This window comes from Mastigoproctus giganteus, chromosome 11 (genome assembly GCF_048544385.1).
Source record: "Mastigoproctus giganteus isolate SK-2022 chromosome 11, ASM4854438v1, whole genome shotgun sequence".
NCBI classification, from domain to species: Eukaryota; Metazoa; Arthropoda; class Arachnida; order Uropygi; family Thelyphonidae; genus Mastigoproctus; species Mastigoproctus giganteus.
This window is the reverse complement of record NC_143585.1, coordinates 115,259,894-115,276,614: the sequence shown is the minus strand read 5'-3', so window position 1 is coordinate 115,276,614 and position 16,721 is coordinate 115,259,894. Positions and strand designations below refer to the sequence as shown.

Sequence of the window (16,721 nt, the reverse complement as noted above, 5' to 3'; positions counted from 1 at the left end):
CTTAATTATATAAAAGAATAGATCTAAATTTCACCTATAAAACTTTCACCTTGTTCAGGAATTGACAAAATTTATCTTCTTGCATAATATTTATTGAGGTGTAACATAGAATGAGTTTCACTGAATTCAAACCTTAATTCCAACCATGATCTACTGGTTTCATTTCACCACATTTATCTAATTTCTTCTAAACAGTGAAATATAGGCAACTTTTTCCTTATCTCCCCCGAAAATACAATATAAATCTATTTTGTACCACTAAATCATATCTCATCGCAACTATTAACTTTATAGCAAGATCAATTAAATCCCTCTTTTTTAACTATCACTATTTTGTTGCCTGGCCTTTAAACACTGAATTCTTTCTTACAGCAGAAATAGTCACAAAATTCAGTTCCTAATCTCAGGCTACGTAAGCAATATTAGCAAGATTGCCATTCTAATAAACCAAAGTGTTAATGCATGTGAAACCAAAATTAAAATGGTCTTTCATGGATGCAAAATTATGTATCCATAAAAATTATACCTTAAGGATACAAAATTATGTTAACAGTATTAAAATATTTATTTATTTATTTTTTTTTTGCTTTACTCAAAATAAAAATTTCTTTAACTATGAAAAAGAATAACTAAAATGCAATAAATAACATATGTTACTTTACCTTTTTTTTCCCTTTTGAAAGCTTGCAAGGTAGAAATAAGATGTTACAAACAAATATTACATTAATGTCCTCAAAAAATATATATATATATTTATCTGTTAAAAATATTTACAGAGCAGTAAATGTATTTATGGTTCTTCATTTCGTTTCAGCATTATATGATTGACTAAACTATAAATTAAGAGAAGTCATTAAGTACAGTTGAGAATATACTTGTATGTACACTAAGTTAGGAGCACAGTAAATAAATTTGATGACTTTGAAGTACTGATTTCAGACACTCACACAAGAAGTTATCAAATGCAGACATTGTGGGGGATATCAGGGATATAATATCACTCGGATATAGGGATTCAGAATTTCAATATGGGGAGTACAATGTTTACAGAAAGGTCATAGTGTATAGTATTACATGGCACTGGGGGTCTTGCCCAATTCCATGCAGTATACTCTGTGTGTTGCAGTAAAAAACTCTATAAAGGCCGAAGAGTGTAAATTTAAAGGAGAGACAGGAGGGGAAGGGGAGTTTATGCTCTTAGTTAATAAGCACCGAATATCTGTGGCAGTGCATCCGGTGGACATGGTGGCCAGTGTAATGTTGGATAAATTTGGTGTGACAATCACTAGAAAAACAAAAATGAGAGTAAGAGTTATAAGCCTAATGCCTGTGATGAGTACAATGAACAACTGTACAGAGAAATAGAGTGATCCAGTAAATCAAAATGTCTTATAATGGGGGATTTTAACTTTCCAGATATTGATGGGAACTTGTGGATTGGTCATTCACACATTAGCAAGACTTTTGTGGATTTACTGGATGAGTGTTTTCTACGGTAGCATGTTAGAGGCAACAAGAGGGAGAGAAATACTCGATGTGATTATCAGTTGTCTCTTCATGCTTTCAGAACCTGCAGATAAAAGATATGTGGCCATGACAAGATGAGTAGTGATGTGAGATTTACTTAAAGGAATGGGCTTTTGCTTTCGTAAAGGAGACTACGGTAATCAAAGACAGTTTTTAAATTCTATGCGGTAGAACCAACTGATGAAGTTATCAACAGCAAACTCTAAATGGAATATAACTGTAAAAGCTACTAGGCTTTTTATACCACCTGAGTGATACAGTTCAATGCATGTTCAATGACCTAAATGAATATCAGATGCACTGTGAGACTCATGGACTGGTAATTTATATGCATGGGATGCATATAAATCATCACGTGATACTGATGCCCTAAGTAGATATAAACTAGTCTGAAATCAAGTCCCAAAAGAGGTTAGACATGCTACGACAGATTACAAGAAATCTCTGAAAAGAATGCAAATAAAAGCAGCAGACTTCTATACTCATGTAAAAAGTAGTAGGAAGGGAGTTGAATCACAGTAGTCCACTAGATATGAATGGATTAACTGTTGATTATCCTGCTCAGGTTGCTGACAACTGAATGGTATTAGCATTAGCTCCAGAAAGTGGTGCAAGAAAGCAGCTTATACAGCATCAGCTGAAAAAAAAAAAAAAAAAAAAAAGAGAGAGAGAAAAAAAAAGACATCTCCCATTTCACCTATTCATTCTCTCCAACAGTTTGTCTGGTTCTTTCTTGAATTTATTTAAGTTATCAATTTCCACAACAGAAGGAAGTTTGTTTCAATCACCTGCCAGCTAAAGGCAAACTTTCACATATCTGTTCTGCAACCATCCTTCCTCAATTTGAATTTGTCTCCTTATGCATGTGGTTCGGGCAAGTGGAAGAATCCCATCAACATTGAGTTTGCTCAATCCATTCAAAGACTTAAAAACACCTCAATCAGACCACCTCGCAGGTGCATAGTCTCTAGACACTGCTATTTGCAGAACTGAACCTTTCTTGGTAAGAGCACCCTTTATTCCCCTCACCATTCTTGTTGCCTTTCTCTGTACTCGTTCCAGAAGCTCCACATCCTTCTTAAAATGAGGCCTCTAGACCTGTATGGTACTCAGGCATTTTGCATCTACATTCACACATGAGGAATTTTTTAATAATGGGGATGCCAGAAGTCTGGCAGGGAGCCAAATGATTTTGTGATAACTGGGAAGACAGTAGAGGAGAAATTGTTGAAACTAAAGGTATAAAAAAAAAGCACCTTGGGTGGATGAAATCTACCCATTTATTTGAAAGGAGGCAATAAGCAAACTTTCAGCCATGATTATGAGAGCTTCTCTGGATTGAGGGGGAAGTCCCTATGGGGTGGAGAAGTGCAAATGTATCCCCATTTACAGACATTATATGTTAAACAGGGAATATAATGGAGTCACTGAATAAAGAAATAATGCAGGACAACCTAGACAGGAATTCAGTTATACTGCAGTCACAGCTTGGATTTGTTTAGGGGTGACCTAATATGACCAATCTGATTGAATACTATGATGCAACAAAAAGGAAGCAGATGCAAAAAATTTTGTAAATTCCAAATTTAGATTTCAGAAATCTTTTGATACTATCGTGTATAACAGATTGCTATACAAATTGAAACAATATAGCATTATGGGAAAGTTGCTGCTATGAATAAAGGGTTGGTTGAGTGGACAAAGACAGAATGGCTGTCAATGGGCTAATCTTGGGCTAATGTTATCTATCAAAAATAGCCCATTGATAGCTAATCAATGGGATATTTTTCGGCTAACGTTATTAGTGGAGTCCCTCAGGGTTCAGTGAAGGGCCCATTTTTGTTTACTGTGTTTATTAATGACACTAATGATAGCATATCAGGCTCAATGTCTAAGTTTACAGATGATACTAAGAAGTGGAAATTGAAGTTTATAATATTGACAAATGAAAGGTACTTCTCATATAGGGGGCAGTAATCCCAGATTAATGTGCCAGCTGTGTGGTATCATGCTCAGAGCAGTGGAGAATGACGAAGACCTGGGGATAATTTTGCAGTCAGAAATGAAGTGAACAGCGCAGACAGGTGCCAGTACAGCTCAGAGTTTTGTCAATGATATACAGGAATTTTGCTAGCAGGAATAAGGAAGTGATTATCCCATTGTGTAATCAATAGTTAGGCCACATCTCTAGTACTGTATATAGGTCTAAGCCTCATTTTAGGATGTGGATCTGATGGAATAGGTGCAGGGGAGCAAAAAGGTACTCTTATCAGTAAAAGGTTGTGCTTTGAAAACTGCAGCACATGGAGACTAGGCATCTGCACAGAGATCTGATTGAGGCCATTGATTGAATCAATTGAGTTTACTCAACTGATTCAATGCTGAGAAAATTCTTTCAACTCACTCAGACTATACACATGAAGGGGCATAAATTCAAAGTGAGGAAAGTTGGTTGCTTTCAGTCTGAAGGTCACTGATTTTGGGAACAAACTCCCATCTGGTGTTTTAGAGTTAGAAGGTTTGAATAAATTCAAGAAACAACACAAACTGTTAGAGAGGATGAACAGGTGAAATGGGAAGTGTTGGCTTTTTTTTTTTTTTTTTTTTTTTCCTGGCTGGTGTTGTAGAAGCTTGCTTTCTTGTATCATTTGTCAGTGCTACACTGTTTGACAAAATTAACAGAACACATAGAAAATGAGATGTAACTTGTGGAGCTTGCAATGAAGCAGGACAAAATTTTGTATGGTGGTGTGTCATAGAATAACAACGAATGAGGAGACAGTGAGAAACTTCAGACAGGTATAAGGGACATTTATAGGGATTGTATATGAATTACCAAAAAAAAGTCGCATGTTCACAGCACCAAAAAAAAGGTCACATTACAGAAGTAGATACAAAATGCTCGAAAATATGGTCACATGACATACCCTCCAACAGCTAAACAGGCCTGACAGCAGTGAACCAAGCCTGATATAAGGGTGTCTATAAGGTTCTTGTCAACAAATCCCATTCTTCCACCAGCACAGACCTTAGCTCACCAACTGACTGAGGAGTTGGCTGTTGGTGTACCACACATTCGATTGGATTTAAGCCTACTGATCATGCTGGCAATGGCAATCGATGGATATCTTCGGTTTAAAGATATTCCTCCACCACTCAAGCTCTATGTGCAGTAGTGTTGTCATGCATGAAAAGAAAATCTGGGCTTACCAGACCCCTAAAAAAAGTCATACACAGGGTTCGAGGATCTGTCCTTGGTACCTCTGCGCAGTTAAAGTATCCCTATAAAAAACATGAAGAGGGGGCATGGCTGTTGATCATTATTCCATCCCACACAAGAACACCACCTCCATCATAAGTCTCTCTTTCTATGATGTTGGAGGGATGGTACCACATTCCTTGCCTCTAGATGAAATAATGTCTGGAATCTATATTTTGAAGGCTAAAACAGGACTCATCAGAGAACAGAACTGTATCCCATTTCTCATGGCTCCTCCAAGTCGCATGTTCACAGCACCAGTTTTGACAAACTCTGCGGTAGTTTGGAGTTAATGGGATACAAAGCACTGGCTTCCTTGTGTCAGTGTTGAATTGAACCATGTTAACACAGTCTGGTTGGAAATGTTTTCACCTGAATGTTTTCAGCAACCTCAAGAGACAATTGATAACGGGACATTGTAGTGTTCCGTCTTGCTGTTAGAGCCAGAGTAGTCTGTTCTGGTTGACATAGCCATTTCCATCAGATACTAAGAAAACATGAATGTCAGGATGCCTATTATATCAAATATTCACCTTCGGCCAACCTGTTAACAATAAAATATTCAGGAAAAACATTTTGTTCTGTTAAATTTGTCAAGCAGTGTCTACTACTAACAGTAATAATAATAACAACATTTCGTACTTCACATACCGAACACTGTTTCATCTTATCACCACAGGATGTAACTGGATGTAGCCCTCGGGTGACCTTGGCCAGCCCTTCTTGTAATGGTGCCTGTCTGCTGAAACTGCTTCCATAGTGCCAAGACAACATGTCATGTCACCTCCACCTGTGACTGCCCGGCTTCAAGTCGTCCAATGGCCCAACATCTCAAAGAATCATCTAAACAATGATGACTTGCTATCTTGAGTACTGGAGATGTGGCTATCCCACTCAGCAAGCCAAAAAATGGGAATGAAGTGATGTGGTCACAACTAATTTTTAATAGGAATGAATAATTTGCATAACGTGCGGCTTTGTAAGGTGGCAAGTCGATTTCCATTGGATACTCGGAATTTGTATGCCAGGATGCCTATTATATTCACCTTCAGCAACACTGTTAACAATAAAATATTCATGAAAAACATTTTGTTCTGTTAATTTTGTCAAACTGATAATAACAACAACATTTTCTACTTCCCATACTGAACACTTTCATCTTATCACCACAGGATGTAACTTTATACTTGTCATTGGTTAAAATAATCTTATATATTGTAAAGAAGATGGAGATGAGTTCAGAAACATTTTGTTATTAAAAAAAAAATTTTATGATTTACCAAATGCAAAAATAAAAAAAAATAATAAAAAGAAATAGTATTAATTAAAACGATAAGACATTCGATATTACTGGTTTTCACAACACATCAGTACAGTATCCTGGACTATACAGTATCAATATAATAAAAGAAATCACTTTTTGTATGAACTAAATATATTGATCAGTAATAAATAGTATTAAAGTGACTGAATCATGCAGAGAAGCAGATATTTTCTGAATCTGTCTGTTTGTTTATTTGTTATTTGGTTTTTAGGAGCATTAGCAACTAAGGCCATATTGCTCCGGGATATGCAGTGGTCATTCCCTGACCTTTCCGCATCCTCCGTATTTGGTGGTGACAGGCTCAAACCCCAGTCTAATCAAGAAGCGTGTGCTACGCACTGCTGCCCCTTACCACCTGGCTACGGAAGCGCCGCTCTGAATCTGTAAAATCAAACAGTTTGATAAACTGTAACAGGGTACTTAATGATTTTTAATAACAGAGCAAAGTGGAGGAGAAATTGATGAAGTTAAAAATAAGAAAGGCACCTGAGGTGGATGTGATCTATCCAGTTATATTAAAGGAGGCAGCAAAAGAAGTAGGCAAACCTTTAGCCAAAATTATAAGAACATCCTTGGACTCGGGGGGGAGATCCCAAGGACTGGAGATGTGCAAATGTATCCCCAATTCACAAAGGGGGATCTAAGGGTAACAGGAATAATTACAGACCTGTTAGTTTAACTTCTGTTCTGGGGAAAATAATGGAGTCACTGATTAAAGATGCATTGCACGATCATCTAGACAAGGCTGCAGTAATAATTCAGACATGGCATGGGTTTGTTAAGGGAAAGTCTTGTCTGACAAATTTGATTGGATACTATGATGTGGTTACAAAGGAAGTGGATGCAAAAAATAATTTTTATATCATATACTTGGATTTCAGGAAAGCTTTTGACACTGTTGCGCATGGAAGCCTACTATACAAATTGGAGCAGTATGGTATTAAGGGTAAGTTCCTACCATGGATAAAAGGGTAAAAGGGTGGTTGAGTGGGAGAAGATGGAGAGTGGTAATCAATGGATGGTGCTCTTCATGGACTAATGTTATTAGTGGAGTCCCCCAGAGTTCGGTGTTGGGTCCACTGTTGTTTTTTATATTTATCAATGATATTGATGAAGGTATATCAAGCTTAATGTCAAAGTTTGCAGATGATACAAAGGTTGGCAGGGTTGGTAATGACAGTGTGCTACTGCAACAGGATCTAAAAAATTTGGGCAGTGCGCTGAGAAGTGGAAACTGAAGTTTAACATTGGCAAATGCAAAGTGCTGCATATGGGTAGAAGGTAACCCCAGAGAAATGTACTAACTGTGTGTGTTTCCACACTTAGGGTGGTAGCAAATGAAAAAGACCAGGGAGTAATTGTGCAGTCAGATATGAAGTTTTCTGAAAAATGCAGACAGGTTGCCAGAGCAGGTCATGGGGTATTGTCAATGATATACAGGAATTTTTGCTCGTAGGGAAAAGGAGGTGATTATCCTTTTGTATAAGGCAATGGTCAGGCCATGCCTTGAGTACAGCGTACATGTCTGGAGGAATCATTTTAGGAAGGATGTAGAGTTGCTTGAGCGCGTACAGAGAAATGCAACAAGATTGGTGAGGGGAATGAAGGGATCCTCTTACCAAGAAAGGCTTAAGATCTGGAAATTGCAGAGGCTGGAGACTAGGCACCTGCGAGGCAATCTGATTGAGGTGTATAAGGCCTTGAATGGGTTGAGCATGCTGAATTCTGATGGAATTCTTCTGCTTGCTCAGATTATGAACCTAAGGGGATATAAATTCAAATTGAGGAAAGACAGTTGTAGAATAGATGTGCAGAAATTTCCATTTAGCCAGCGGGTGGTTAATTGCTGGAACAAACTTTGAGAGGGAATTGATGTGTGAAATTTTTTTTTTTTTTTTTTTTTTTTGGCTGATAGATAAGCTCAAATGTTGCTTTCTTGCATCACATGCCTCCACCACTATTACTATTAATCAAAAAAAAAAACAAAAACCCAACCAACCAAAAATACCCTGGCAATCAAAAAACAACCACCTGCAATTTCATTCTGACCTTAACTACACGTTCTTTCTGCTTCGGCCACCTTAGTAGGTAATTTGTTCCAAGAATATGCTGTCCAAACCCAGAACTACATGAAAACTTTCAGCCAGAGCCACTGTTACTATTTCCGATATATTTTATATTTGGTCCTTGTGGGTTATCACAGAAATTCTCTCAGGTACATTAAATTAGAGCTTGCTACCTAGGAGTCTAAACTGCTATTCAGGTGACACTTGAATCAAGTGGACTGAATTTCAATGAAGTCTGGTCCTTCTGCAACAACCAAATCCTTTGCTTGCACCTTCATGATGGTGGGACTTAATAACCCTTGGTACAATATAACCCCTTTGTGCAAGTCCAGAAGCAATACCACCACTTTTCTTATTGGAGGTTTGAAGTGATAAAATCCATGTTTAGTCCCTACAGCAAAGTGCTGGCAACCCCCTCCCCCTTTTCTTCCATCGTGCAGTATGGTTGATGTCTTTTGATGTTATGATGGGCATCATCGAAAGGCCCACTCTTCCTTACATATCAAAGGTACAGTTCTAAAGCAGTGTTCACAGGCAGGTGGCTAAATAATCTACTGGAGTGAACCTACTGATAACTCTCTAGGGGGCATCCAGATCAGCCAGCATATAATCCTGCTACCTACCTCTACACTGCCAGATAGTGACTAAGGGAGAGTCCGAGTAGTGTGTAAGAAGGAGGCATTGTTGAGGCCACATTATGTTAAGGAACTAGATATATTCTTGTTGTGTATATGGCATATCCAAAAATTTCATTACTTCATATGGTACATCTCACCCACAACTTTTTATTTACTACTGAATACATCATGAATAGTCAATTTAATAGAACAAAGTTATCTGTGAAAATATCTAAACCTCTCAAACACTTCCTCATCCATTTCACAAATATATGTGGTCTCAGTTCCAATCTCAATGATGTCCATTTCCACTTATAGTCTGAAATTCCCACCTTATTTTTTCTAACAGAATCTCAATTATCACTTGATTCAACCACTGCTCATCTCAATTGTCCTAATTATTCCATGTAAGATTCTATTTGCTTCAAAGGTGGTACTTATGCATATATCCACACTGACAATCCCTGTCAGAGACTTAGTAATTTGGAATTTCCTCTTTTCGATCTTATCTGGGTTAAAATCTCTATACCCCATTCAGTCAAATTCAATTGCTGCCCCTATTGATCTATCAATTCCACTGATCACTTGGAACCATTTGAATTCCTCTTTTTGAAGCTCAACTTTCTGTAGTCCAACTTTTCTAACAATGAGATAAATTTCCTTGGCTTCAGTTTTCTAGTCACATGGACCCAGCTGGTCAAGATGCTGAGGATTTTGAAATTACTTATCTTGCAGAGATTTTTAATTTACCTAAAGAATACCACACAGCAAACCCCCCCTCGTCTTTTTCTCATGAACTGCCTTCCTTCCCAAGTATATAGTCAAAAGTTAGTGGATCTCTCGGCACATTGTACCACAACTTGGTCATGGTCTCTTCTCCAATGGAGCCTTCCTTTTGTGGCCATTCTCAGCCTTCTGTTGTTTGGCATCACAAAAATGCAAAATGGGATGATCTGTGAGATTTCTATTCTTCTTTTCCTTGGTTGGAATACTGTATTAAATCTTCTGATGTCAATGCCTGTTCAAATTGTGTCAGTAGAATTATTCTTATAGGTATGAAATCTTTTAATAAAACTTAAAATCTAAACTTTAGTTTTCCAATAAATATGGTACCACTGTTTAAGATAAGAACGTTGCATATCACAATTGGCTTGAATCCAAATCTCCAGTTTTATTTTTTTGCATCCAGCAAAGCTTGCAACAATTGTAAAGCAGTTATTAATCAAACTAGATTTTGAACAGGCTAAGAATAGGAAACTATTCTTTGGCCATAGCTATTGGGTGCAACTTTTGTCCATCTGTACTCTTACTTCTGTTAAAACCTGATGTTCTATCGCCACTACATAAAGATAAAGCTGACCTATTAGCATCATATATTTTTTTCTGAATCTTGTACTGATGATCTTGGTAAACCACCTCCTACCATTCCTGGTATACTCCACTCAATCCCTCCTGTGATCTGCTGGTCAAAAGGATGTCAGAACAAATCTGAACCATCTTGATGTCAAGAATGCTCGTCTTGATGATATTTCTCCACTTGTTCTTTCTTTTTCCTTATGAAAACCCCAAACACGAGAGGTATTAGAACCTATAGTACTTAGTACCGTGCTTGGGTTGGAGGTTGTGAAGACAAAATAAGATATATATTGACATTAAGACTTTAACTTCTGTAGACTGTAATTTTCAGGAAATACCTATGAAGGTAGGCTGTTCCAGAAAACGGCAGTTGAATGAATAAACGAGGAAGATGAAAAGTTGGTTCTGTGAGTTTGAAGTTGGACAGTAAATGGATGTTAGCTGGTGGCGGCACATGTTTGGACTGTTTTGAAAGAGAGAGTGGGAATTATAAAAGCCAATTCAGAAGAACAGTACCCATGGAAGTATCTGTAGAAAAGGCATGAAGCAGAAACAGTACATCTATGAGACAGTTAGTGGAGAGACTCTGTTAGAGAGGAGTCATTAAGAAACATAACTGCCCTCTTCTGAATGGAATCAAGAAGCCTGAGAGAGGTTTTGGGAGCACCACCCCAGATGTGGGAACAATATTCCATGGAAGGGCGAATTTGTGATTTATACAGAGTGAGCAGCTGTTTGGAAGAAAAGTAACGCCGAGAGCGAAAGAGAAAACCAAGTTTTTTAGAGGCAGAGGAAGTGATATTTGTAAGGTGCTTGTGCCAAGAGAGATTAGAAGTCAGGATAATCCCCAAAAGAGATATATCAACTTGCCTAGAAATCGAAGTGTCACCAAAGGTAAGCATACGAACAGAAGAATCCTTTTTGCAAGATATAATACAAGACTGAGTTTTATAAGGATTAAAATCAACTAAGTTGTCTTTGCCCCACTGGAGAATTACCTGGAGATCAGCATTTAGGAATTGGTAGTGGATATTCGAGAAGTTGAAGCTGATTAAACAGGGCACGGTTTCTCAAAATGGAAAGTGGAATGCAATGTGCATCGGCAAAACTATGAATAGGATTTCCAGTCAATTGAAGAAGGTCATTAATATACAAGAGGAAAATCAGTGAGCGATCAGAGAGAAAACTGGATAACCAATTACAAAAAACAGTTGTCAAACCATAAGATGGAACCTTGTTTAGAAGACCTATATGCCAAACACGATTGAAAGCCTTTGAGATGTCAAGAGCAACTGCTTGTGTTTCACCAAACTTTTCCATTGAATTTGTCCATAAATGGGACAAATGTTTTACAATATCACCAGTGGATATCCATACTGGCAAGACAGAAGGTTTCTAGGTAGTTTAAGAGTTGAAGGTTAATTGATTTCTCCATTACTTTAGAAAGAGTAGAAGTAATTGCAATGGGACGATAATTGGATAGGAGAGATTTGTCACCCTTTTTAGGGACTGGTTGGATACGAGCAAATTTCCAAGCAGAAGGAAAAACACCTTTGGAATAAGAAAGTGAAAAAAGGTGGCAAAGAACAGGAGTAAGTTTGGGAGCACAGGTGTTGAGAACAAGAGTAGAAATACCATCAGGACCTGGAGCTTTCTTAGCATCAAGATTCGCCAAAATCCTTCTGACATCCTTTTGGCGGAAGACCACAGGAGACATTGAATGGAACGTGTTGGGAATGGTGGGAGGTGTTTTACCAAGATCATTAATATGAGTTGGAAGAAAAATGGGATGCTAGCAGGTCAGCTTTATCCTTGGCTGAAGTGACAACAGAACCATCTGATTTTGACAGAGGTGGGAGCAGAAATGGGCAAAAGTTGCAGCCAATAGCTTTGGCAAGAGACCAGAATGCTCAGCTACCATTAGGACAAGAAGCAAGTTTTCTAATCTTAGCCTGTTCAAAATCTAGTTTGGACTGATTAAAAACTGCTTTACAATTGTTTTGAGCTTTGGTGTAGGCAGAAAATGAAACTGAAGAATTGGAAACAAGCCAATTATGATATTGGCAGAGCCTTAGCACATTTATCAGAAAACCAAGGTTTAGATAAAGGACGAGATTTTATAGTGGAATAAAGGATTCCATTCCTACAAGAATAATTTCACTGACACGATCTGAGCAAATGTTGACATCAGAAGTTTTGAAACAGTAGTCCGACCAAGGAAATGAAGAAAAGAAATCTCGCTGGTCATCCAATTTTGCATTCTTGTAATGCCAAACAATACGAGGTTGGGAATAGCCGTGAGATAAAGGCTCCATTGGAGAAAAGACAATCACCAAGTTCTGATCTGAGGTGCCTAAAGGACCACTCACTTTGACCGTGTACTTAGAAGGGTTGTTTGTGAGAAAATGTTCAAGCTTGTTGGCTGTATGGTTAGGATTGTCTGGTATTCTTGTAGGTAAATGAACAATCTGTGCAAGGTCATTAGTAATTGCAAAAGCCTCAGCATCTTGACCAGCTGGGTCTGTGTGACTAGAAAATGGAAGCCAGCTGGAGTTGTGAACATTAAAATCACCAAGGAAAATTACCTCACTGTTAGGAAAGTTGGACTGGAGAAAGTCAAGTTGCAAAGAGAGGAAGTCAAAGAGCTCCAAGTGATTAGTGGAGTTGGGAGAACGATAGAGACAACAGATGAATTTGATGCAATGAGGTAAAGAGATTTTAAGCCAGAGAAGATCGAAAAGAGGAGATTCCAAATTATCAAGTCACTGACAGGGAATATCGGAATGGAAATATGCACAAGTACCACCTTTGAGGCAAAAGGAATCATACAGTGAATAATTTGGGCAACTGAGATGAGCAGTATTTGAATCAACCAATAACTGAGATTCTGCCAGAAAAAGTACATGGGGTTTGGCAGACTGCAAGTGGAAATGGACATTGTTGAGATTAGAATTGAGACCACGTATATTTGTGAGCCTCCAGGACAACCGGATGCTTATCAGCCAATTGCCCTGTTCCCAGTGGCAAGTAAGCTGTTCAAAAGGCTGATAGGTAAAAGAATAACTCACCACTACGAAACAGCTGGACTAAGCATGCCAACACAATACAGATTCAAGCAAGGAACTTCGACCATCGAAGCCCTCAGTGGCCTTTTGAGGGCAGCAGCGGGGTGTGACAAAAAATATCTCCTTGCCATCTCAGTCAATTTCACTGGGGCATTCGACGCCATTTGGTGGCCGAGCATCGTAGCTAGAATGAAAAAGGAAACACACCTATGAATTTGTACAAAGTTATGGAATCCTACTTAACCAAAGGGGAAATCCAGGTAATAGCACCATATAATAAGTTGACCAGATCCCTCTACAGGGACTGCCCCCAGGGTTCAGTTCTAGGGCCACTGCTCTGGAATATGGTCCTAGACGAATCCCTGGACCTGGGGAAAGGGAACTCCCAGGCCTTCGCAGATGATCTAATACTGACAGTCGCTGCTGAAAGCCGAGCACAAATGGAAGTCCAAGCAAACCAAGCACTTAAACTCCTTCAAGACTGGGCCACTGTCCACTTTTTAAAAATATCAACTATAAAAACTAAATCTATACTGTTGAAAGGCAGCCTAAACTTAAGACCACCACAAATTAAAATCCATAGCCAGACAATCAAACTAGTCGCTGAACTGAAGCATCTAGGTATTATTCTAGACACCAACCTGTCCTTCCACCCTCATCTCAAATACTTGAGAGAAAAAATAAGAAGATATGCCGGATTAATAGCCAGAATAACAAGAAAGGACTGGGGACTCAAAAAACGCACGCTAATGCTGTACAATAAAGCCTTCTTCACCCCAGCGATTACGTATGCTTCCCCCGTGTGGTTCCATAGAGCCACAACGGTGGTTATCAAAAAGATCTTGGACACCGTACAATGCCCAATTCTTCTGGTCATCACTCGTGCCTGCCATAAAGTTAGTACGCATGCCCTCCAATTTCTGGCGGGTGTCCTGTCCCTCGACCTAGAAGTTATACGCTGTGGAATGACGTCCCACCTGACCAAAGGATTACCCTACACTCTGGGGGAATACACCATCAACGTAGCAGTGAATAGAAGAGAAGAAAGGTGGTCTGCTTCAACAAAAGGTTCCTGCCTACAGTCGGATGCATGTATCCTAGAGTCCCCTGTTGGTTCCACCCAGGTCTATTTACAACATTTCTCCATGGTGCCTTCAACACCAAGTTAGCTTATTTTCGAATAATGGAAGACCCCCCCCCCTCTGCACATGTGGAGAGACAGAAACATGGTCCCACATTATGTACAGCTGCGACCATTATGAGGACCTCCGCTGTTGACTATGACGGAACTCACATATCTACCAGTAGGACTGGAGCATCACCTTCTAGACTCGAGGGAGGAGTTCCTGGCCTTCATGAAGTTTGCGCAAGAGGTGTTTTCTAGGTGGAGGACACTTATTGCTATTCATCACAACTAAAGCCAGTAAATGAATGAAACAACTCAACCTAATTGAAGGGAAAGTTTGAGCTAACCACACTAAGGACCTTTTGCAACAGGACCGGACACGGAACTGACGCAGTCCACTGCTCACCTGTCTCGAGATCCCTCTGCGGCAGAAGACACCAGTGATCACCAAGTCAGACTCGACTCTACACATCTCCTGAACCTGACACCAGCGGCTGTGATCTCTGAAACAAACTCACAGGACATGACTATTGCCGCAGCTTGCTGCTAAGGCCATTGGCCTCCCCATACCAGTGCACTCTTGTACGGTACTTTCTTCTTACTTCCTGGGTGGAGGGGAGGAGAAGTCTATTGTCTCCCCCCCTTTTCCATTTTCTTCCATCTGGTGGGGCATGAGCATGCCTCATGGACCACCTGGGATCGCCTTCTCTATTGACTTCACCTCTGTCTTATCCCCAAGTCTTCAGTCTTTCCACCCTCTCTCTAACTTTGCGACTGCATCTAATGAAACCAAAATTATTCCAATACACTCAAAAACTTAAGTCAACCATGCAACAACCCTATTACCATTCGGCCTACCCCCTTTCAGCGTAAAATTTAGTAACTTTTTTTTTTTTTTTTTTTTAGGTTCTAGCCACTGAAATCTCAGGAAATTAGGTGGCAGGACCTGCCAGAGTAAATAGAACTATACTGGGTGTACCTGGTCTGCCTCCATGAGGCCAAGTGTGGGCAACAGTGGGTCCCATTAGGGGCCCACCAGCTGAAAGGCCAAATGAACAATGGTTACACATCACAATATCGATATACTTTTAAAAATCTCTGACCTTTACAGTGCACTGTATCACATGACAATGTATACTACGCGGAAATGGGGGAAACCCCTTGTGCCGTTTGGCCCAAAAACACTTTACTCCAAGCACCAGTGCACATGCAAGCACACATACACCCATCCCCACACAACCCATGTAACAACCTGCTCCATGATGACCCCAAGCAGCTCCCAAAATCCCCAGCACCCTTCCCCCAGGCCACCCACTCCAACAGAAACAGCGCAAGAATCACCCCCAACAGAATGCGCTGGTCCCACAGGAACTAGTAGTTGTTGGTGACTCTATTGTCAGGGAAACGGGAAACATGCTTTGTAAAAAGGATAGGTGGAACAGGACCAGGGTATGTCTGCCAGGGGCAAAGGTTGATGACGTTGTAGAGCGGATATCATCTTTTAAGGGCACAAAAGGTGATATAGTTGTACACGTTGGCACTAATGATATTAGGAGTACGAGACCGGCAGAATTACTTAACAAGTACAGGTCACTGTTGAACAAAAGCCGAGAATTAGGGTTGAATTTGAAAGTGTCTGCAATTCTGCACAGACACGATAGAAGGGAGTACATGATGAGAGCCTTGTCAATCAATTCGGCCCTGGAAAGATTGTGCAAGGCTCAAGGGGTAGAATTTTTTTCAGCCTGGACTGTACTTGTTAACAGGAGAGATTGCTTCTACAGGGATGGGATACACTTAAATAGAAAGGGTGCAAGAATATTTGCTGATGCTATCGAGGCAGTGTTAGGTGGGTCGGAAAATTGCTAGTTTGGGGGGATACAAAGACTAATAGTTTAACAGTAACCGCAGGCAGAGGTGAAGGTGATTCTTGCACAACTTCTATTAGAATAAGAAGCGACCTGGAGCGAGGGGTGTTGGGGGTTTCAGGGACGGATGGCAGTCATCATGGAATAGTTGGGTATATGGGATGTGTTAGGGTAACTAAGAATAGGAGTAGGAGCATGTATGCTTTCATGTATACCAATGTTAGAAGTATAGTAAATAAAATTGATGAATTTAAAGTGTTGGTCAAGACATCAAAGGCGGATATTGTTGGGATAGCAGAGATGTGGTGTCACACAGATATAAGGAATGGTGAACTGGAATTTGTGGAGTACAATGTGTACAGAAAGGATAGACAGGGTAGAAAGGGAGGAGGTGTTATGCTGTTAATTAAGAAAAACATAAAATCAAAAGAAGGGCATCCAGTTGATAGAGATGAACAGTGCACTGTTGAGTCAGTTTGATGTGGCATAAGAACTGCGAAAGCAAAAATAAGA

At 39.6% G+C, this 16,721-nt stretch overlaps 1 protein-coding gene across 5 annotated transcripts in view; it reads right to left on the bottom strand.

Moving 5' to 3' along the window:
- Positions 1–16,721, bottom strand: part of LOC150078364 (coiled-coil domain-containing protein 186-like) — a 334,475-nt gene that overhangs the window by 26,704 nt on the left and 291,050 nt on the right. For 3 of the 5 annotated variants that reach the window (XM_090385405.1, XM_090385401.1, XM_090385403.1), the window contains one exon: positions 663–683. The exons of the other annotated variants lie outside the window; for them this stretch is intronic. In XM_090385405.1, the coding sequence (XP_090241531.1) occupies positions 663–683 (21 nt within the window). The remainder of the gene's footprint in view (positions 1–662; positions 684–16,721) is intronic. 5 annotated transcript variants of the gene reach the window in all.